The sequence below is a fragment of the Rattus norvegicus genome, chromosome 1, assembly GCF_036323735.1.
Source record: "Rattus norvegicus strain BN/NHsdMcwi chromosome 1, GRCr8, whole genome shotgun sequence".
In the NCBI taxonomy this organism is placed as follows: domain Eukaryota; kingdom Metazoa; phylum Chordata; class Mammalia; order Rodentia; family Muridae; genus Rattus; species Rattus norvegicus.
This window is the reverse complement of record NC_086019.1, coordinates 212,970,436-212,991,577: the sequence shown is the minus strand read 5'-3', so window position 1 is coordinate 212,991,577 and position 21,142 is coordinate 212,970,436. Positions and strand designations below refer to the sequence as shown.

Sequence of the window (21,142 nt, the reverse complement as noted above, 5' to 3'; positions counted from 1 at the left end):
GGTGGGAATGGGCAGGTCAAGGTTTATGCAGCGCGGGCAGGGGCAGACTGTGGCTTCACAGGTACAGAGGACCTGGCGGTGGGCAAGTTTATTCCACTTCATGCAGACACTGACCCACACGCTCAGGGAGCTTAAAAATACACTGACCCACATGGCATCTATCCCCCACCTCCCCATGAGACACGGAGAGACACTTGGCTGAGTGGGGTCCATGGGTCCAAAAGCCTCCATCCTCATTCTGGAACAAGGCAGCAGTGTGGGCCCAGGTAGCAGGGAGGAGCAGCGTCCTTTCTCCCCAGACGAAAGTGCACAGACAGGGCAGAGGCCCCAGAGCCGGGAGGCCCCACTCTCCCGGTCAATTGGCAACAAGCAGGCTGGGCAGGTATCCTTCACAGTGGCTATCCTTTGAAGGACCTGGTGGCCTAGCTGTGGGTCACAGCAATCAGGAAAACAGGGAGCTGGTGGCACCACTGTGGCTGGCTGGACACAGTGGGCATGTTGGGACAGTGGGTGGATCTTGGGTGCCTGCAGTCAGTCCTGGGTCTCCTCCAATCGCCACTTGAGAGCATGGTCCTTGTGTGCATCTGGCAGGATCTGGTTACGCATGCCCCCTAGCACGTTGGATGTTGCCTCTGTTGCTACAATTATTGGTTTTACCACAGTTGGGGGGAGCTGTCGGATCACACCCCCCACGGCACCTGTCAGTCCCTTCTGCTCATGGCCCCTTGATGCCACATCACAGATGGTTTGAGCTGTATCCAGGATACCCTGTGGAGGTCAGAGGTCAGTGAGAGTGAGGGGTTGGGGGTGGAGGCAGCTGGAAGTGGGTCTAGGGTAGCTCTCACCTCTCGAACAGCGTCATATGCCTTAGCCATGCCTTCCCGGAGGTCAGCAGGTTGTTGACCTCTGCGTAGTTTCCGTGAAGAACGTTTGTCTTGTAGGGATCGGGAGATGGGAGATGCAGGGGACAGGATGTCATATACTGTCTCAGCTGTAGCCTGAAGGACACCAGAGTTGGATGGTGAGAGGTAGCCAAGCAGACAGTGGCCTTCGCCTTGCAGGCCAGTCTGGAGACCAGACCTCCTTTAGCATAAATATTTCCTATCCTAACCGGTCTTTGTCTCCTCCTTCCTCTTCCCCTTCATTACCTCCCTCTGAGAACTTCCTTACATTTTTGTTAATTATTTTTATTTATGTGTGATTTGTGAGAATGCAGTGCTCCTGGAGGTCCGAAGAGGGCACTGGATGGATCCCTTGGAGCTGGAGTTAGAGCCACCTGTGAAGTGCTAGGAACTAAACCCAGGCTTCTGCAGTGCAGTATCGGCCTTAACTGCTGGGCTACCTCTCCACCTCTTCAAGGACCTCCGTAACTCAAGGAGACATCTACACACCCTTCCAGGGCTGGTAAGATGGCTCCGAAGGTCAAGGCACTTGCTGTGTGGTGACCTGAAATCAATCCCCAACCCCAGAGACCCACATGGTAGAAAGGACTGAGTCCCCAGAATGTCTGACTTCAAATACAAGCCATGGCACACACACAGAATAAATAAGCAAATAGGAGGAGGAGGAGGAGGAGGAGGAAGAGGAGGAGGAGGAGGAGGAGGAGGAGGAGGAGGAAGAGGAGGAGGAGGAGGAAGAGGAGGAGGAAGAGGAGGAGGAGGAGGAGGAGGAGGAAGGGGAGAAGGAAGAGGAAGAAGAGGAGGAGGGGGAGGAGGAAGGGGAGGAAGAGGAGGAGGAGGGGGAGGAGGAAGGGGAGGAAGAGGAGGAGGAGGGGGAGGAGAAGAAGGAGGGGGGTGGAGGAGGAGGAGGAGTCTTGGGCTTCAGTGCTTGAAGGCACTGGAAAACTTTCCTGTGGGCCTCACACCTGGGCTGCGCATGCTGAGGCCGGCCTGAGCTGTCGCTAGAGGGCACCCTGTACAGATAGACCCTAAGAGTTATCAAAACAAGACTGCCTCTGACTGTCCCTGAGGGCTGAGCTCCAAGCTCTCTCCATGCAGTGTTCCCACAAGCCTGCAGGGCCTAGCCCTACCCCAGGACTCAATCACTCCCCTAAGACCAGAACTTTGGTAGGGGGTGGCCTCTGGGGCCCAGTAAAGTATAAAACCTGGATGAACTAACTAGGATGGGTTTCTGCATCTGCTCATGGTACATTCATCACAGGTAGCTGGGAGCATGGAAATACGGTTGGCTCTGATAGCCCAGAATGCACTTTGGCCCCACCATGGGAACTTCCATGTCATGTGGCCTTTAAAGACACCCAGCCTTTTCAAGTTCCAGCTTTCAGTGGAACTGTGGGGACTGTGGGGACAGAGTCAGGAGCCTGTTCTAGCCCTGCACTCACCTGGATGGCCTGGACCAGCCTGTTGCTCAGTTCCAGAGCAGCAGAGGCTGTGGATGACCCAAAGGAGGCAGCGCCACGCTGCAGCCCCCGAATGAGGCGCCCATCTTTCCTGTACTGCTCGATGGGTAGCCACAGCAGGTCCCGGAACCCCTGGACTGGAGGACAGGATTACCAGAGATGCCGAGCTTGCGCAAGGACCCTTACCCCTTCCCAAGCCACTTCCTTCCTTCCTTCCTTCCTGTTCTTGAGATAGGGTTTTTCTGTGTGACCGCCCTGGCTGTCCTGGGACACACTGTAGAATAAACTGTCCTTGAACTCACAGAGATCTGCCTGCCTCTGCCTCCCAAGTGCTGGGATTGATAGTTTCTTTTTCCTTCATTTTTTTTTTTTCTTTTTTTCGGAGCTGGGGACCGAACCCAGGGCCTTGCGCTCGCTAGGCAAGCGCTCTACCGCTGAGCTAAATCCCCAACCCCTTCATTTTTTGAAAAACAGAATCTTGCTAAGTAGCTTTCTCTGGCCTACCCTGGCCCATACTCAGGTTGACTTTGAGTTCTTAAGCTAACAAGCAATCCTCCTGCCTATGCTTCCCCAGTGCTTAGATTACAGGCACATGACATAGCACCTGGCATCCAAAAGTCCTATCACATGCCTGTGATGCCAACCTGGGCTACATAAGACTGGCTCAAAAAAAAAAAAAAAAAAAAAAAAAAACAAACAGTGCCAGTGCCCTATAATCCCAGCACTTGGAAGGCAGAGGCAGGTGGACTCTGCGAGCCCGAGAATAGTGAGTTCCAGGACAGACAGACAGCTACATAGTGAGACTCCAGTTTAAAAAATAAAAAGTAAAGTAGGGGGTTGGGGATTTAGCTCAGTGGTAGAGCGCTTGCCTAGGAAGCGCAAGGCCCTGGGTTCGGTCCCCAGCTCCGGGAAAAAAAAAAAAAAAGAACCAAAAAAAAAAAAAAAAGAACCAAAAAAAAAAAAAAAAAAAAAAAAAAGTAAAGTAGGAGAGCCAGCAAGATGGCTCAGCAGATAGAGGTGCTTGCCACCAGGTCGGCTGGCCCGGGTTCAATATTGAGGGTTTGCAGAGAGGGAAGAGGGATTAATACTCATGGGCTGTCCTCTGACTCCCACACTCTATGGCATGCAGGCACCCACGTGTACACACAAAGTGAATGGAATTATTTCAGAAAGGGTAGTCTTTCCTGGGAACCTCTCCCACTTCTGGGAGCTTTCCTTACTTCCCTTGATCTATATTTGTTCTGTAAAAAACCCCAACCAAACAAAACAGAGTTCTCAAAGCCAGACACTCACAGAGTTGTACAACCGAATGCATGGGACCCACGCCTCCCAGCAGGCCAGGCAGCTGGTTCTTTCGGATGTCCTGCAGCCATTCATTGAGGGCATAGCCGAGCACTTTGTCCACACCTAGGAGCCTGGAAGGCAGAGAGACAACAAGGACGAGATGGCGGAGAGTCACACACTGAAGGCCGGGGCAGTGACTAAGTCCCTCTAAGACAAGTGTGAGCATCCATTCATCCCAGGGTCTTACCCAGAGCTGTGGACAACAAAAGCTACTACGAGGAGAGCCGAGGCCTGAGAGCAATGAGGACCTGGCCAAGGCCATACGACCCATGAGAAACTGCAGAGGGAAGGTGGCAGACTCTCCCCAAAGGGGCTGGGAGCTCACCCATGCCGGCAGCAAAGCCTCTTGAGCTTCAGCTCGGAGCAGTTGAGCTGGGCCAGGCCAATTAGGAGTCCCATGAAAGTGCCCTGTTAGGAGGGAGCACAGGCTGTGTGGCTATGTTTTGGGATACACACTGTGAATCCTGGTCCCAGACATTGGACCCATAGAGAGTAGCTCGGTCCTGCGGGATGGAACTACTCACCACCTGGTCCACAGTGACATGTTTGCCATGGTAATCCAGGCAGATGGGCACCTCAGATGTGAAGCGGAACTCCCTGCGGGGGAGAGAAGGGAGAGGAGAACCTTTGGTCTCTAACCTGGTCACTGGCCAGGTTCTCAGACAGCCTGGCCCAGAGCCCCTCCACCCTACCTGAAGTAGATGGGCTGTTGGTCAGAGGAGCTGTGGCTACTGCCTGGAGCTTCCTGGGGGCTGCTGGCTGTCTCTGTGCCCTCAGACTGCCCTTCCTGGGGGCTGCTGGGCCGGCTGTGGGTCTCTCGGTGAGCTGCAGAAAGAAAGGTCAGAGATCAAGGACGGAACAGAGGATGTGGGGTAACCAGGATCTAGACTCCCCTCCCTGGCCGGTCTCTCACCCTCAAAAGTGTCCCCTGGGACCATGGGGTTGATGCTGGCTGCTAGGCTGGTGAAAAAGTCCTTGAGGAAGAAAAGGGCATCCTGTAGGGAGAGTTCTGGGTCAGATCCAGCACCTGGCAATGGGGAAGGGCTCACACTGAGGCTCTGCCTTTGACCATCGACTCACCTGGTCCACATTGAGCCTCAGAGGCATCATGGAGACTCGAAGACAGCACTCCGGCCCTCCTACACTGCCGGTGGGAGCCACGTGCAGTGCCTTGATGGTAAGCTAAGGCAGAGGATAAACTAGGTGTCTGCTGGGCCTTGTGAGCCCTATTCCTGACTGCCATCACCCCTGTCCTCCAGACGTACCTTCAGGGAGACTATGGGAAAGACACTGCCCACACCCAGGTGCATTCTTACCATGTTGGAGTGTGTGCGCCGTGGCAGCCGCTCGCTCGTGTGCAAATGAAGGAACTTGTTGATCTTGGAGGTGGCCAGCCGGTCTCGGATTTCTAGCTCCTGAACAATGAGCACCTGGCGGGACAGTGGTCGCTCATCCAGTTCCTGGTCCAGGCCCCCGGCTATGGCTGATTCTTCTGGGTATACTTCATGTTGGAAGCTCACCTGCGGGTAGATGAGGCCTGAGTTGGGAGCCAGGCCCAAGAGGGATGGGGAGGTCCGGCTGAGGTCCCTTCCCTCCCAGAGAGCCTTCCTGCCCCTGTTCCACCCCATGAGTGGGACATGCTTGAGTGCCGACACAGCTGAACCTATGACCACCAATCTGGGCATACTGAACTTGGCTTACCCAAATCCGCCCAAATCCACCCACAGCCTCTGCTTCACTGAAAGTGACCCTGGAGGCTCCTTCGTTCCTCACTGGTCTCTACATGCTTTCCTGCTCTCTGCCCAGGCTGGCCCCAGCCTCTCTAAGCCATGCTCTGTAACCACAGGTGGGCATGCTCTGTGCTCACAGGGGCCTTGACTTGTTCACTGTGACTCACTGGCTTCCAGCCTGCAGGCCCCCATCTGTCTCATTAAGCTTCTTTCTGAATGCTTCTGGCTCCTACCCTGCTAGGATGCAGCCTCTTAAGCCCTCTCTACTACTAACATCTTGTGTTTTCTGTTATCTGTCTTCATGGTTCCTTAACCAGGTAGGTGGCTCTAAGAAACACCCTTCTGGGCTCTTATTCACATAGACACAGTATTGAACCTGTGGCTCCTGCTGTCCAGTCCCTCTGGAATCTGTCTGTATCATAGCCTACTGCCTGGTGCTAGCTGGCATGGTTTCTCTCCCCAGAGTCTCACTTCTATGTTTTGTGTTCACCCCCAGCTCAGCCACTCACTTTGCTGAGCTGGATCTCCATGAGGACCTGGTGTTGCCGTCCAATGCCACCTTGGGTACGCCAGGAGTTCTGTGGCCGGTTGGGACCAGAGGAACGGGAAGGTGAGACCCTAGGGCCTGCGAGGCCTACTCTTGCTCTGTGAAAAAAGGCACATGGGGACAAACTGACTCTGAGGAAACATCTTCTATCTACAGCCTCAGCAAAGGCCTTCTAGCCTGAAGTAGGAGAGCCTGAGGGTGAGGAAGAATCAAGGTCAGGATAGGCAGGTAGGCGATGCATGAGGCTTGCGGTGCTGGCTGCTGGAGGTCACAGCTAGGCTATACCTGGATTCTAATCCCACCAGCTGCTACATGCCTCTAACCTGTAAGTGGGGTGAAGGCCAAAGTCTCTACCCCCATAAAGGTGCCAGATGAAGGAGACCTCCCGTAGTACCACACGGCTGCTGGGCACTGGGAAGTGGGCAGGCGCCCGCAGCAGGTCAGTGCTTCCCAGGGGCTGGGAGAAGTGCCCATCATGCACAACGATGGGGCCTGGATGCAGCTGAGTCACGATGGGCTCACCGTCTCGGGGCTGCCAAGAAAGAGCCGAACAAAGAGGTGTGACAGCACGCTCAACCCCACGCCAGCCTTTATGTCTCCTCACTGTCCCTTTTAACAAAAACTGGCCCTCCCAGTCTACCAGCCCAGTGCCTGTGTCTGAGCGGCCTATCCAGAGTCTGTTGCTCGGCCTGTCACCTGGAGCTTCAGAGAGCGTGGACATTAATTGTACCAGCTTTGGTAACTACCCTCACAGCCCTCCCTTCTGCTAACTAGCCCGTGTCTGTATTGTGTCCTCCTCTGGACTGTCCCATCTGTTCCTTCAAGTCAAGAGCCAGGGCTGCTTCTCCTACCCAAGAGCTCTAGAAGGGCCAAGCAACCCCTGAGCATCCAGAACTCCCATCCCAACACACACCGCAATGCCTAGGCCAGGGGCGTCAAGGATGCAGAACTCGTCACTGTCCAGGGTGTCTCCATCCCCTTCCTCTTCTTTGTCATGTTCCTTTGCCTCAGAACAGGACCCCAAGGTATGAGAAGGGCCCCCAGGAGGAGGCAAGGGGGCCTGGGCCCCACTCCGTTCACCTGGGAACAGATAGACGGAGACGGGAGAGGCCTGAGGAAGTGGGCCACCTGTGGGAGAAAGAGGCCAGTGTGAGATGTGGTTGGGGGAACCTGCCTGGGCCTGCTATCCCTGGGGCACCCTCACTGACCTGATGACTGGGCCAGCTCCCGTAGGCTACGCCGTTCAGTGTCCAGAAGGGCATCAGTCAGGTCTCGCTGGTTGATGAGGGCTGTCTCCACTGGTAGGCAGGAAGGCAGGGAGGCCGGGCTCTCTGAAAGCTGAATCAGGAGAGGGGAGGGGCAGGAGTGAACACCAGAGGGAGGGGCAGCTCCAGGGCTGCTCCATTCCAGGCCTTGTATATGTGTAAAGAGAGGGGCCTGGCCAAGCTCTGGTAGCCTGTGTGGCCAGGCCTCATCTGTACCTTCTGGCCGGCGATCTCCGTAGGGCTGGGGGGCTGGGGCGGGGGATGCAGGTCACCGGAGCTAGTTACATACTGGAGCAGGTTGACCAGCAGGGCGCAGGAGTCAGCACAGCTGTGTACATGCACCACATTGTTGGAGCAGCGCAGCTCAAACAGCGGCTGGCTCTGTGGGTGGTGGGCATGGGATTGGCACAGGAGCCACACACAAACCAGGCTCCCCTTCCCACAGGGCATCTCAGCTCTGTCTTCCACACAGAGGGAGGGAGAGCAAGGGGATATTCCCTTGTCTGGCCAGCTAAGGCTGCCCAAATATGTAGTCATTCCAGACGACTGATGGAGTACTGCTTACATACACAGCCCTGCGACTGCAGCCTAGTGATGTGGGCTCCACAGTGGCTGTCTCCCTGGGCCACCTGTCCTGCCTCAGATGCCATCTGTTGCCCTCAGTGGGTTGGAAGGACACTCACAAGGACATGACCCTTCCCTGGAGTAACACTAGCGGCAGCCCGGCAAGGTAAGGGCACACTGTGACAGTCACAATTCTCCCGACTCCTGGTGGCCTCACACTTACCAGTCTGCCCTCGGTGCTGCCCTTCCAGGTTTTGATTACAAGCTCCAGGAGGTCAATGTCCAGGACGCAGACATAATCTGAGGCAGAGAACAGAAGAAAGGCTCTCATGGTCTCTGTCCACACTGCCCCTGCCCCACCCCTCACCAGGGGAAGAATTCACTGTCAGACACAGCTGTGCAGACATGCGTGTGCATGCGTGTATGTGGAGTTCGGACTAGTAGCTGGGTGTCACCCATGGTAGTGGGGGAGTCGACCCAGGCCCTGCCTACCTCGCCGCAGGTCCAGGTTCTCCACCTCACACTTGTCAGACAGGTACAGAGCGGAGTCATCGAGGATGAACCTGGTGGGGAACAGGGCTGAGAAGGGCCCAGGAGCCACTGCAGGTGGCAGCTCAGTGGCAGCTAGGCAAAGGGGCAGCAGGGGTCCAGGAGGGGGAGGGGCAGAGGGCTCCCAGAGCCTAAGGAGCTGCAGTCATGGCGCCTTGTCAGCCTCAGCCCTGTCTCAGGATGGACATGGGGCCTGGGCTCAGTGTGGAAGACCCAGCAGGCACTACTCACTCTCATGGGACTTAAAGATACTCAAAACATTTCTAATTCTCTTATTGAACTTGTACTCCTCTCCCATCCCCCTACCACATGTTTATACACCCATCCACATAGTCCTAGGGATTGTACCTTGCCCTCATCAGGTACATACATGGTCTAATGTGAGCCACCTCTCTCTACTTTTTGAGACAGACTTACTAAGTTGTGCAGGCAGGATTCTCTGGCTTCAGCTTCATAAGAGCTGGGATCCCATAACTACTCTACCGCTACCAGCTTTTGAAATCAGGCTCACAGTAGGAATAGCTTTCTTTCTCCTTCCTTTTCAGTGCCATGTGGAGCTGAACCCCATGCCTGGGCTGCATTTAGTTATGCACTTGGTTCTAGCTTGCTGTCCTTTTGTATGCTTTGTAGAACTCCCAGAGTGAGATTATAAGACTGATTTTGGGTGCAAGCAGAGACAACGCACATCCCTGAGGACATGTGAGAACATGGGGCTCTGGGTAGACAGGCAGCAGGAAGTCAGCTGCAGCCCAGCTGGGAATAGGATGGGCCAGACCTAGGGGCAGCCTGCATACCTGAGCAGGAAGGTCGACGTGTCCATGACAATGTTGCTGGAGAGAGTGAAGGTCTCAGCAGTGATAAGGACACGCACAGGGAGGTAGAGGGGCCTGAGGGGGAGACTTAGGCTGGAGCAGGTTTCTTACATGTAAGGCTGGCCCCTGACCCTGTGTCCCCCAGCCCCCTGCATGGCACCTGTAATCCACAGCACAGGAGAAGAGGTGTGTGTGCAGAATAGTGATGACTGTTGGGGGCAGGTAACCCAGCACAGGGTCATCCAGTACATCCAAGAAGTCCAATAGCTGCACAGGCCGGAGGGAGGGGAAGGGGAGGGGACAGGAGAGGGGATAGTAAGGACATCATGAGCTCCTCTAATACCTTCCTGTCCAGACCCTGTCCTGGCTGGCACCACACCTGTTGCCCACCAGCTGTCTACCACACCCCCTGTCAGCCCATATTTTTCACACTGGTCTCCTCAGCCCATGTTTGACCTGCTTACCCAAATCAGTTTGGAGTTACAGGGCAATGTGACTTTCCAAGAAACTTTGCTCACCTGGGAGTGCCAGCTCTGCTCAGGAGGGGCCATGTAGTGGCGTAGAGTGGCTTTGTGCAGCCGTATTGTCACCAAAAATTCCTGGGGACAGAAGAGCAGTTAGTCAGGATGGTGTAAGCCCAGCTCCAGTGTGCAGGGGAAGCTACCTAAGTCGTGCATGTGGGTGAGCAGCAGAGGAACCTGTACCTTGACATTCTTGTGGGGGTCCAGGTGGATGCGGACAGCTGCAGACAGCATGGGGGGACCCTGGCTCTTGCGGCCCAATGTTCCCCGCTCAGTCACCCCTTCCTCTGATGGGTAGATGGTTGGAGCCAGCTGAGCTGGGGGAGCAAAGCTGGGTACTTCCAAGTGAGTGGGCAGCAGGTAGTCCTCAATGGCCGCTGAGAAAAAAGTCTTGTGAGCCCAGCTGAGGCTGCTGACCACCCCACTCACGGCACACAGCCCTCCTGAAACCTCCCTGCCCGGTGTGATATATGCTGCAGTGGCCCCCACACCTCGATGGTAGAGTGTTGCCTTTTCAGCTTCCAAGCAGAAGTAGCCGAGCCCCGGCTGGCCACGGTACTGGGCTACGCTGAAGATGGTGCCTTGCTCCACATCTAGTACCAGCTCCCCGTGAGTGGCATCCAGCCGCTTCCCTGTCTCATCCTGCAGATGTGCACACGCTCAGTTTCACTGCTGCACCCAGCATCCCTGACACCCAGGGACAGGGGCCTCTTAACATCCTGGTCTGAGGCAGCCCGAGTTCCTTCAGGATATCATTGGAGGTCTGTACCATGTGTTTCTTACTAAAGGGGAAGGACCTGGCTGCACTGGGACCTTTGTGCTTTACAGAGAAAGTCTGGGAAGTGGCTGGCAGCTATGAGGGTTGATGGGCAGTCTGAGTGGGGAGGCAGACCGCTGGCCCTTTAAGTTTTCTGCTCTCCTGGTTCCTAACTTGAAGCTGGCAGGCTTGTATGGCTCCTAGAACTCTCTGGAGTCGGAAGCTCACCTGCTCTGGGCTGCCTCACCTTAGCCTCACAGAGCGCAGTGATCCGACCCTTCAGCACTGTCACCAGTGTGGAGAAGGTACTCTGAGACTGACGATGGGAAGGTTCCGGGGCAGGAGTCTGGGGGGCACCTGATGCCATCGAGAAGAACTGGGTGTCTTCTTCATCCGAATCCGAGTCTGAGTGAATAGGGCGGCTGGGTAGGAAGAAGATGTGGAGGGAAGGCCCCGCCCCACCCAGACCTGTACTACCCCTTCCTGTCCAGCCAATGCTCTTCTCATACCTAGCTTGAAGGCTGACTTGCACATCTTGAACCCAGAAGAGCCGGGCGGCCGAGCAGCAGTGGTGGATGTGGGAAGTAGGTCTGCAGGCTCCCACATGAGCAGGTCATTGTTGATCCTGACAGGAGAGAGCAACAGCAGCAGAGGTCAGAGGACACGGTCACCAGCCCAGCCCAGCCAAGCCCAGCCGGCCCCGTCTCTCCACCTGTTGTAGATGCTTTCGTAGACCTCCTTGCTGGGCAGGAAGATGTGGGCACTGGGCATGATCACATCCAGAGTACAGCGGGACAGCGCCAGCGTCCGGTTCTGGAATGCCCTCATCTCCTCAGGGTCTCCAGGGATCACCATCTGGACAGGTGAGAAAGGTCAGCCAGGAGACTTGCATTGGCCTGTTTCTGGACTCAGAATCGAAGATTTTGGCATCCATCCATCGATCCATCCATCGATCCATCGATCCATCCTTTCTCTCCCAGGGTGGGTTACGTTTATCTGGGACAGAGTACCCAAGAATCTCCTCCCTACCCTAATGACATCATGAATGGGAACCCCTGTAATCTTCACAATAACCTTCAAGACAGCAATTTTGGGAGGAAGCACACAAGCCACCAGGCAGTAGAACATGTCTAGGAACCCACATGTCCTGTCCCAGGCCATTCGCTGCCTCACATTTAGCCCTTGCACTCGTCAACCTCAGAGGAGGATCCTGAGACCTGAGTACACCACTGTGTTAGGTGCTGACCATGGGATCCTGATCTTGGTACTGAAGGGCCTACTCTCCTGAACTTACCTCCCCACCCCTGGGCAGGATGGATCCTTCAGAGTCTCTTGGTACCCAGAATAGAAGATGCTCCTCTCAGCAGGAGGCCCCTTGTCACAGCCCAGACCCATAAATGGCACCCACAGTGGAAAAGCCAGGGAGCCTCACCTCCTCAGTTTCATACATAGTCCGCTTGGAGGAGAAAGGTGAGGGCTCAGGCTGCTGGAGCTCACATGGACTCTCGGTAGACAGTTCTAGATCCCGGCCTTTCTCAGAGGCTGTCTCCCACTGTGTGCCACTGGACTGGGGGTTCAGGGTCACCACTACCCTGCCAGGACACAGGCCTATTGGTGCCCTGCCAAAGTACCAATAGACGGCTCCTCCCCAGCCGCCCCTTCTAGCACTCCACTTACTGAGGTAGGAAGTACTTGGCCTCAGTGCTCCTGGGATCCAGAGCCTTAGAGACCCGCAGGCAGGGGACAGGTGGCTTCTCTCCATCTTCGTAGATTCCTGGAGGGGACAGAAAGGACAGAGCCTTGCTGCTACCTCTTCTTTTCCTTACCATTGCCCACCCAGAGTCCTATCAGTGTCCCGGGGATAAAAGGCTTCCTTGCCTGTCCTGGGCACCGGCCCAGCTGTTCCCTGGACACTCTTACCTTGTAGGTCTAAGCAAGTAAGTTCCAAGCGGGTAGGAGCTGGGGGGCCAGGCCCACTGTTGAGCTCTGAGCGGAACTGAGGCTCACTCAGCTCCAGTCGCAGCTGCTCAGTCCGTACAGCCTGGCCAGCCCAGGGGTCCCGTTCAGGCCGTAAGTCTGGGATGGGGAAGCGTAGCCTCAGGGTGGCCCGGGGTGCTGAGAGACGAAACACTGTCTGCTGCTCAGTGGCCTGTGGGGGCTCTGTCTGTGGAAGGGCTGGGGATCAGAGCTGCTACAGGGGACTGACAGAGCTTAAGTGCCTACTTCCCACCCCAGCATAGAACCAGCAGGGCATCTCACTAGTAGGCCAGCGGGTGGCTCAGAGGGTGTGGTGATTTGACGGAGCAAGACAGCAAGGCGGTCCAGCGACCCCAGCTCCACGTCAGCTTGGAAATCAGCCAGGTCCAGGGAGAGTTCTGAGTGACAATGGCAGGCAGTGGAGCGCCGGGACCGGCTCTAGTTAGGGGTAATGTGAACAGGTCAGCAAGGGTTGTGGGGCTGAGTGAGGACAGGGTAGGAAGCAGCTTCCATAAACCAAAGTTCCTAGGTTTCCCAGTGGTGGGAGAGGAGCTGGGTTGGAGCCACAGCAGAAACAGAAGGGGCTTTAAACACCCCAAGCCACCACACCCAGATTATGCTGGTTTATACAACAAAAGCCAGCAACACTTGGCTTTGTCAACCTTAGTGGTTCAGCAGAGGCAGGGGAAGAGAAAGCCACAATAATAGCAAGGTCAGAATGGGGACAGATATGCAGGGAACCCTGAAGGGAGATGCAGTCTGGCTAGGGCAGCCGGCACTCTGGCTTACCTTGAGCACCCGGCGAAAGGTTTGTGTGTGGCGCAGATGGGCGCAGGGCCGAGCTGAGGCTTCGGAGCCAGAGTAACTGGGGAAGCTCAGGATCTGTAAGGGAAACACAGGCAAACAAGGTCAGGCTGGCCCTGACACCCACCGGAACCCCAGGCCCTTCCTCTGCCTTCACCTCTGTGTACTCTGGCTCTGAGGCAGCCCTGGGCCACAGGCACTCCAGCACCTCCAGCTGTCCGAAGTGCACTTCTGTGCTGCTTGTCCTCCGGCTGTGGCCGCCAGTACGCAGCTCCCAGGACAGCTGCACGGCTGTGCCTGTTAATCTGTGGGCAAGAAGACAAGCTTCAGGGGTTGGGTCATGGGCTCTGGGTATTCCTTGTGAGTCCCTGACTAGGGTTGTGGTGTACCGGACATGGCTACAAGGGCAGGCCCTCTGGAAGCGTGGCCGGAGGTGGTAGAAGTCTCGGGACCCGAACGGCCCATCTTTGGCAGCATCGAACTCAGCAAAAAAGTGGGTGGTGAGGTCAGGTGATCCTGAAGATGGGGAAGCTGTCTGAAGCAAGGTCAGGCTCAAACCTCCCAAGGTCATCTTCACCAGTGAGTCAGGGCGCATGGTATCCAGAAGGGGAGTCGGAGCCGTCTTGCCTGAGGGAACAGAGGCTTCAATGGGGGCCCCTTGGTATCTTAGTGGAGTCACAGTTGACCACTGAGGAGGGGGTTGAAGAAACCCTGGCTAGGCTGGTCATAGTGGCACATGCCTTAATCCCAGCACTTGGGAGGCAGAGACAGGCGTATCTCTGAGTCTACAGAATGAGTTCTAGGACAGCCAGGGCTACATAGAAAAACCCTGTCTCAATAAATTAAGTTTTTTGTTTTTTTTTTTAAGGAGGAGAAATAATAAATAAATTCTGGCTAAATTGGACCATGGGACAGCAAGATGGTGCTAGAAGGATCAATTGATATGAAACATACATACCAGTCTTTGCCCTACCCACTTACTTACCTACGAACTACAACATACAGCCTGTTCTTACTATGTGTGTTCTGTAGAAAGGGGAGCAGGGTCCCAAAAGCACTTACTATAAAACCAAGACTGTGTAGATTGCCTCACCAGCTTCCACTGAGTTAGGACCTGGAGAACCCCACTGATGGTGGCTCTGCAGACATGACTGAGGTATCCTGCTTACATCTACCCACTGTCCTGAGGTTCCTTTCACACCACCTTGCTCCTGAAATAAGCATCTGTGAGAGTCAGTGACTTACCACCTGAGTGGGTTGGGGTTGAGGGTCGATGGAGGGCCATGTTGCTGTGAACCGAGGAGCCCAGGTCTACACTATACACTGAGAGCTCAGAGACACCGGAGGTCACACTGCTTGTGAGGCCAGCCATGGAGAAGAATAGGTCTGGGGATGAGGTGAGGAGAAGTCAGAAACAGACAGGTTTGACCCCTCAGCTTTTGCACTGACACAAACTGCCCCTTCAATTTGAAAGGGCCTGGCACCCACCTGCACTGTCCAAATTGAGGGGGCTGGTGATGGGGTGCAGGCTGAGGGACTCAGCCACTGCACCCGCCTGCAGCTGCTGGTTAAGATCTTGCTCAATGAGCCACAAGTCTTCAGCACCTAGTGGGCGGCTCTTGTTCAGCTTGTCAGCCAGGCCTCCTGGATCTGCAGGGAAGATGTTTCAGTACAGCCTGCCTGGTTATCTCTAGATCGCGCCCCGTCTGCTACCCACTGCCCAGCAGCCTCACCTGCAAGGTTGATGGCACTGAGCAGTTTTTGGAGCTGCTGGAGCTGACGCGGGGTCAAGAGCAGATGCAGGGATCCCAGCTGTCCTGATACCTCCAACTGAGGGCCAAGTGCACACACAGCCATGCAGCCTTTACATGCCACCCATCCCAAGAATGGCAACCCACCTGCCTGTACCCTGGGGACACAACTTGTAATGTTAAACTTGCTAAACAGTTGAGTGGCCTTGGCCAACTTGATCTTTCAGAGTCTGTTTTTCCAGTTGCCAAGAAGATAGTAATCTTCACTGTAAGAACCAGAGTTACTCTATAGCCTAGGCTGGAGTCGAACCGAAGGTAATCTTCTGTTAGGCTCCCAAACGCTGGGATTACAGGTAGGGTCCGCCTGGGGCCAGCCAACACTTCCGGGGATAGATGGGTCAAACTCTTTCTTCTTTATTTGAAATGATTTTATTTTTGATTTAATGATTAAACAGAGGGGGGAGTTTTCAGTGTATATATGTGTGGATGAAGAATTTTAGAATAGGATGATCATTCATCTGTTGTGTACTCTTTCTTCTTTAAAAGATTTGTTTATTCTATCATTGTTTTATTTCTTAGATTTATTTATTTAGTGCACTGTCGTCATCCTCAGACATACCAGAAGAGGGCATCAGATCCCATTACATATGGTTGTGAGGCACCATGTGGTTACTAGGAATTGAACTCAGGACTTCTGGAAGATTAGTCAGTGCTCTAAACCACTGAACCATCTCTCCAGCCCCGTGGGTCAAATTCCTAAGGCCTGGGACTCACCTTGGGCCCCGGGAAGGCCTCATTCTGTTTCAGCTTCACCATGAGCTCCATGTACCCTGTGCAGCTGCCGATTTGCAAAGGTGGCTTTGGCGGGTCCACCTGGGAGGGCAGCTCTTCAAAGTACAGGCAGACCCCAGTCAGCTGCAGCAGCTTGTGCAAGAAGGCAGGTGGCTGGTGCACGTCCACAGGTGGTGCCTGGCTTGGGTCCCGCACTGCTTCGTCACAGTATTCCAGTCTGCGGAGTGAAAGGCCCAGCCTTGTCCAGACAACCCCAAGCCCCTTCTTTAAAGCTGTCCTAGCAACATGGGCCTGAGGAACCTGGCTTCCATCTTGGAAGCTCAACTAGCCTTTGGTTCTCTGAGTCTCAAAGTTCTTACAATCTGAGTGATTTTAGGTCTATACACAGTGTAGGCTCCCAACATAGCCCACTTTCCAAATCTCACCAATGCCTAACCCGACTGGACCCTGTCCCTTCCTAGGAGCCTGGCTCAGAGACAGGATGGAGAGATTTGTCTCTGTCCTTCCCCTGCACTCCTTACCTCTGCACTCGGACCTCCACAGCTACACTCCGTTCCTCATCACCCAGTGAATGCTCCACCCTCACAACAGTGTTCAGGAAGGTCACCTTGATCCTCCGGAGCACTTCAGAAGGAAGGAAGAGAGTCTAGAGTTAGGTGGGGCACTGGCACAGTCTGAGTAGGAAGGTGGCCACCATACTACTATCTAAAATCCCTGTCCTGTAGACTGTGGAGGGCCCGAGAACAGACTAGCAGCAAGCAGGGGCCTGCTCACCAGTCTCAATGGTCTGTGCAAACATTTCCAGCCCCTCTAGGGGCTGTGGTGGTTCTGAGGGTTCTGGCAACCCTTCCCGAAGGCACTCTTGAGCCAGCTGTAGGCTTGTGGTCATGCATGAGGCCCAAGTCTGAGAGTCTGCAGCCTCTGGCCCTGTGGAAAGGAGCAAGGACTCAAGATAAGAACCCCAGACATCTCCTGGGCCCACTCCCAGCAATTGCCCCACCCTTAGTCTTACCCTGCTCTCACCTGAACCCTGGCGGGGTTGCAGGATAAGCTGAAGGCCTGACACACACACAGTGCAGTGGTCAGTGAGAAGTGCAGCCCAGGGGACAGCCACCTCGATGGAGCTCACGAAGCCTTCCACCAGTTCCAGTGGTGACTCCATTGACCTCAAAACCTCGTTCACAGACTGGGTAAGAGGCAAGGTAAATCAGTTCACTGAGGCTCCAAATATGGCTACCTGCCACAGTCTTGCACAGCCACTGCCTTGGAGAACACCCTTGGCATGGTCATCCCTTATGCTATTTACATGGCCTTCCCTTAGGCCCTGATCTGTTTTTGCCTCACCATCAAACCCTTTGGGCCGGCTAAAGTCTCCTTCTTATGCTTGGTTCAAAACTCCATTTACTGTTGGGTGTGGTAGCTCCCATGCCTTTCCCAGTACTCAGGAAGCGTAGGTAGGTGGATTCTCAAGATCTAGGCCAGCCTGGTATACAGTTGGTTGAGTGCTTGCCTAACACATGCTAAGCCCTGGGTTCCATCTCCAGCAGAGTATAGCTGATGTGCCGGAACTCACCTGTAATCCTAGCACTAGGGAAGCAGAGGCCAGAAGATCGGGGTGGGGGTGGGGTGGGGGAGAGGGGGGGCAGGGAGGTCAAGCTGTGTATTTTGAGCTAGAGGCCAACCTGGGCTATATAATATATGCGATTCTGAGTACCTTCTATGTGGCAACCAGAGGCAGCAGCAGGGAAAGATAAGACATGCCTTCACCTCCCAGCCTGGCCAGGTTGTAGCCAGGGTCTCAGAATACCAGGCTCCGACTCAGTCAGCAAGAACCAGGAAGGGGTGAGTAGAGCCTGCACCTAACCCAGCGGTACACCAACGATGAGCGGGTCGAATGAAGAACAAGCAGGCAGGCAAAGGGAATAGGACTGTGGCCCATTCCGGGCGTGAGAACAAGTGGAGAGACCTAGTTAAGGGGGCAATAAGCAATGCGTGCCCATCCTAGGCAGGCAAAAGAGTTCAGGGGTCACGTCTGGGAGAGGGACTGACCCAAGGCCAAATGGACCCTCAGTCCTAGACCCACAGTACAGCTATGCATTCGAGACAGAGGATGGAAATGTCTGTGCTGGGGTTGTATGCCGGTCTGCCTGGGAGTGTCTGAGGCCACGAGTCACTGGTCTTCTCCCTGTGAACCCAGGTGCTCTGGGTGGTGCTCTGGGTAGTACTCGGTAAACACCTGCTGGGGCCATGAATAAACAAACCCAGGCAGAGCTAGGAGGCAAGTAGAAGTTGAGTCAAAATTCCTCATCCACGGGTGGGGAAACTGAGGCCTAGGCACTTCTCTTAAGTCACTCGAGATACTGTGAAAACAGGCTGGGACCCAGGGCTCCAACCCCTTCTCAGCTTAGTCCTTGGGCCATGCAGTTGCTTTGAAAGCCTTCAAGGTAAGGCTGCGGGGTGAAGAGCTGAGAGGGGGGCTTAAGTGAAGTGCCTGTGCTGTGTGTGTGTGTTTGGGGGGGGGGGTAGAAAACACCCAGTGTCCTGGATACCCCCCCCCCCCACACACACAAAAGGAACAGGAGTGGACTGGGAAGGCATTCTGGCTGAAAGCAAAAAGGGGGAGCCCAGATGCTGGATATTTTTCTGAGCAGCCTAAGAAGCCGAGGTTAGATTGCTGCTATAACAGGCCATGAGAAGATGGCACCATCTCTTCAACCCACATTTGTTCCCAAAGGCATGGCTCACCTCTAGCTCTGAGTGAAGCTGCAGACCCAGAGGCCAGCCAGAGTAGAGAAAGCCCTGCCACATGCCCATTCTACTTCTCTGGAGCTAGAAGGATGACCCCATACCAACCCTAAGCTGGTACCTCTAATTGGTGGCTCCATGGCTACTCCCCAGTCATCAGCTGTGACTCAGTGGCCCTCACTTGCCAGTCCATTCTCCTTTCCAACTCCATACCCTAGGCCTCAGATCTCCTAAGCATCATCTCCCAGCTCCTCCTCCCATCCCCCACTCCCAGCTAGCCCGAAGCTAAACCTCTACATCTTTCCTGGAGGGCTGCCCTCCAGGTGGAGATCCCAGAGACCAAGTCCCTCCCTAAACCCAAGGTAGGCCCCTCCCACTCTCCCAAAAGCAGGAAGTAGAAAGCTGCAACAGTCACACGAGGAGTGGATCAACACAGTAGGCAGTGACGCTGTTGTTGACATCCACATCCGGGGGAGATCTCCTCCCCTTATGCACAGGATCATCGGGGTGAGGAGGTCAGCACATATCTTTCCACAGGTGCCCCTGGAAGGGGTCTTAACACCCTCAAAGCCTCCCCTGAACCACCCTAGTTCCAACTCACTGCCCAGCTCTCCACGTTTCTCTGCCCCCCTCCCAAACTCTCGGGAATCCCCTTACCCAACCAGCTCCCCCAAACTCCGCATGATGATGGTGACATTCTTTTGATAAGTGACATCTCACTTCCTAATGTGTCCCTCCCCTAGAGAGGTGAAGACAGGGACTCCTAGCTTCTGGCTAAGAGGTGAAGGACCAGCCAGGGGGCCTGGCGAAGGCTGTCGGGGACCCACTGGTCTCTCCAAGCACAGTGTCTGTCCTCCAGCCCAAATCTTCCGCGAGGACCCTTTGGTGGCCCGTGCTCCCTCTCTCCGCACAATCCCGCCTCTGCTGTGCCTCCTCACCCAGGTTTCCAGGTGAATATCCCGCAGGACAACGCTGCCCTTGTACAGATCCAGGCTGAGCTGGTCCAGGCTGAGGTGCTCCTGAAAGAAGTGACCCAAGTAGTGCTGTAGCAGGTAGCGGCAGACACGCTCTTTCACACAGTTCGACCATGGCCACAGCCATCGTGACATCTCGGGGACCGCCGGGCCCGGGCCGCTTCCGCTGGCCGACAGCCGGCGATCTCCGTCCGGCTGCGCTGTTCACTAGAGCCCCCGGTTCGCCCCGCCGCTTCTCTCAGCGCCAGGCCGCGCCCCCGGACGCCCAACCACGCCCCCACGCTCACTGCCATTGGTCATTGAGAAGGGCGAGGCCCACTGATTGGCCGTGGGAGGCGGAGCCTTAAGGAGCGAAAAAGGGACTGGACTCTTTGCGAGATGAAAAGCTCCCAATCGTAGTTTACGCTTGCGCATAAATTCTGAGTGGGAGGACCTTTAACCTCCTTGTTACAAGCTGCGGGAAGGCTGTAACCGTAGGGCGACAGTCGGGCCAGGAAGAGTGCGCATGTGCCGATTTGTCCACCTTCTTTAGCTGATTGGGAAGAATTTAAAGGAACAGCGACCCACCTAACTTTGTAGACCGCTAATCAGAGGAGTAAAGTCAGTGCGAGTTTTGCAGACTGCATTTTGGCAACAAATACACATCTGCATTTTATAAACATTTTTTTTTGTGACAAGCTTTTCTGTATTCTGGCTGTTCTGAAACTCACTCTGTAGACCAGGCTGGCCTCAAACTCATCTTCCTCTGCCTCCCTAGTGATGGAATTTAAGGTTTGCATGCACTACCACGCCCAGCCCGATAAAACTTTTTTTTTTCCGGAGCTGGGGACCGAACCCAGGGCCTTGCGCTTGCTAGGCAAGCGCTCTACCACTGAGCTAAATCCCCAACCCTATAAACTTTTTTAGCCGTTTATCTTATCCATTCTTATTAACTCCCTAAGAGGCACTATTTGTTTCCACTTTTTCTTTTCCTTCCTTTCTTTCTTTCTTTCCTTCTTTCCTTCTTCTTCTTCTTCTTCTTCTTCTTCTTCTTCTTCTTCTTCTTCTTCTTCTTCTTCTTCTTCTTCTTCTTCTTCTTCTTCTTCTCCTCCTCCTCCTCCTCCTCCTCCTCCTCCTCCTCCTCCTCCTCCTCCTCCTCCTCCTCCTCCTCCTTCTTCCTCCTCCTTCTTCTTTTTTTTGTTTTTCCGAGACAAAGTTTCTCTGTGTAGTGCTGGCTGTCTTGGAATTCTCTGTAGACTAAGCTATCCTTGAATTGAGAGATGCATCTGCCTTTGCTTCTAAAAGCTGGGATTGAAGACAGATGTGTTCTCTCTCTCTCTCTCTCTCTCTCTCTCTCTCTCTCTCTCTCACATGAACTCGGGCTCGGACACACACACACACACACACACACACACACACACACACACATTTCTCTCCTTTTTAAAATTTCTGTCAGGTCCCCTTTTCCCAAAGTCTGGCATTTAGATCAAAGCCAGGATTCCCTTGGGGACATACACCAGACCAGTGAGTTCCAGACTAGCCTATAGTCTACAAAGCGAATTTCAGAACAGCAAGGTTACACAGAGAAACCTGTCCTGCGTTAGTGGGGGGATAGTTCCTACTTGCTAAGAGGAGCCATTCTCCTTATTTCTGGCAAAGACTTATGTCTTTC

At 54.5% G+C, this 21,142-nt stretch overlaps 1 protein-coding gene across 2 annotated transcripts; it reads right to left on the bottom strand.

Annotated features, from left to right (window-relative positions):
- Nucleotides 1-72: 72 nt before the first annotated feature.
- On the bottom strand, nt 73-19,756 carry Atg2a (autophagy related 2A). 2 transcript variants are annotated; one of them, NM_001109545.1, is made up of 40 exons: nt 19,456-19,756; nt 16,796-16,958; nt 16,547-16,699; nt 16,294-16,396; nt 15,755-15,989; nt 14,963-15,059; nt 14,718-14,879; nt 14,475-14,615; nt 13,619-13,856; nt 13,387-13,534; nt 13,215-13,307; nt 12,708-12,863; nt 12,369-12,612; nt 12,126-12,222; nt 11,881-12,040; nt 11,161-11,303; nt 10,958-11,073; nt 10,696-10,853; nt 10,183-10,333; nt 9,875-10,068; nt 9,689-9,769; nt 9,331-9,437; nt 9,153-9,245; nt 8,302-8,372; nt 8,033-8,109; nt 7,462-7,626; nt 7,189-7,318; nt 6,894-7,108; nt 6,304-6,512; nt 5,943-6,078; nt 5,020-5,223; nt 4,784-4,885; nt 4,617-4,698; nt 4,396-4,528; nt 4,228-4,300; nt 4,029-4,111; nt 3,653-3,774; nt 2,342-2,496; nt 846-998; nt 73-768 (listed from the first exon to the last, which is right to left on the bottom strand). In NM_001109545.1, the coding sequence occupies exons 1-40, from the start codon at nt 19,624-19,626 to the stop codon at nt 532-534; spliced, it is 5,751 nt and encodes a 1,916-aa protein (NP_001103015.1). In that variant the 5' UTR covers nt 19,627-19,756; the 3' UTR covers nt 73-531. The 2 variants fall into 2 exon arrangements, 1 of the variants encoding a protein (NP_001103015.1); XR_005492572.2 differs by lacking the exons at nt 73-768; nt 846-998; nt 2,342-2,496; ... (10 more) ...; nt 7,189-7,318; nt 7,462-7,626 and having other exon boundaries at nt 8,030-8,109; nt 8,302-8,388; nt 19,456-19,735.
- Between the last annotated feature and the right edge of the window lie 1,386 nt (nt 19,757-21,142).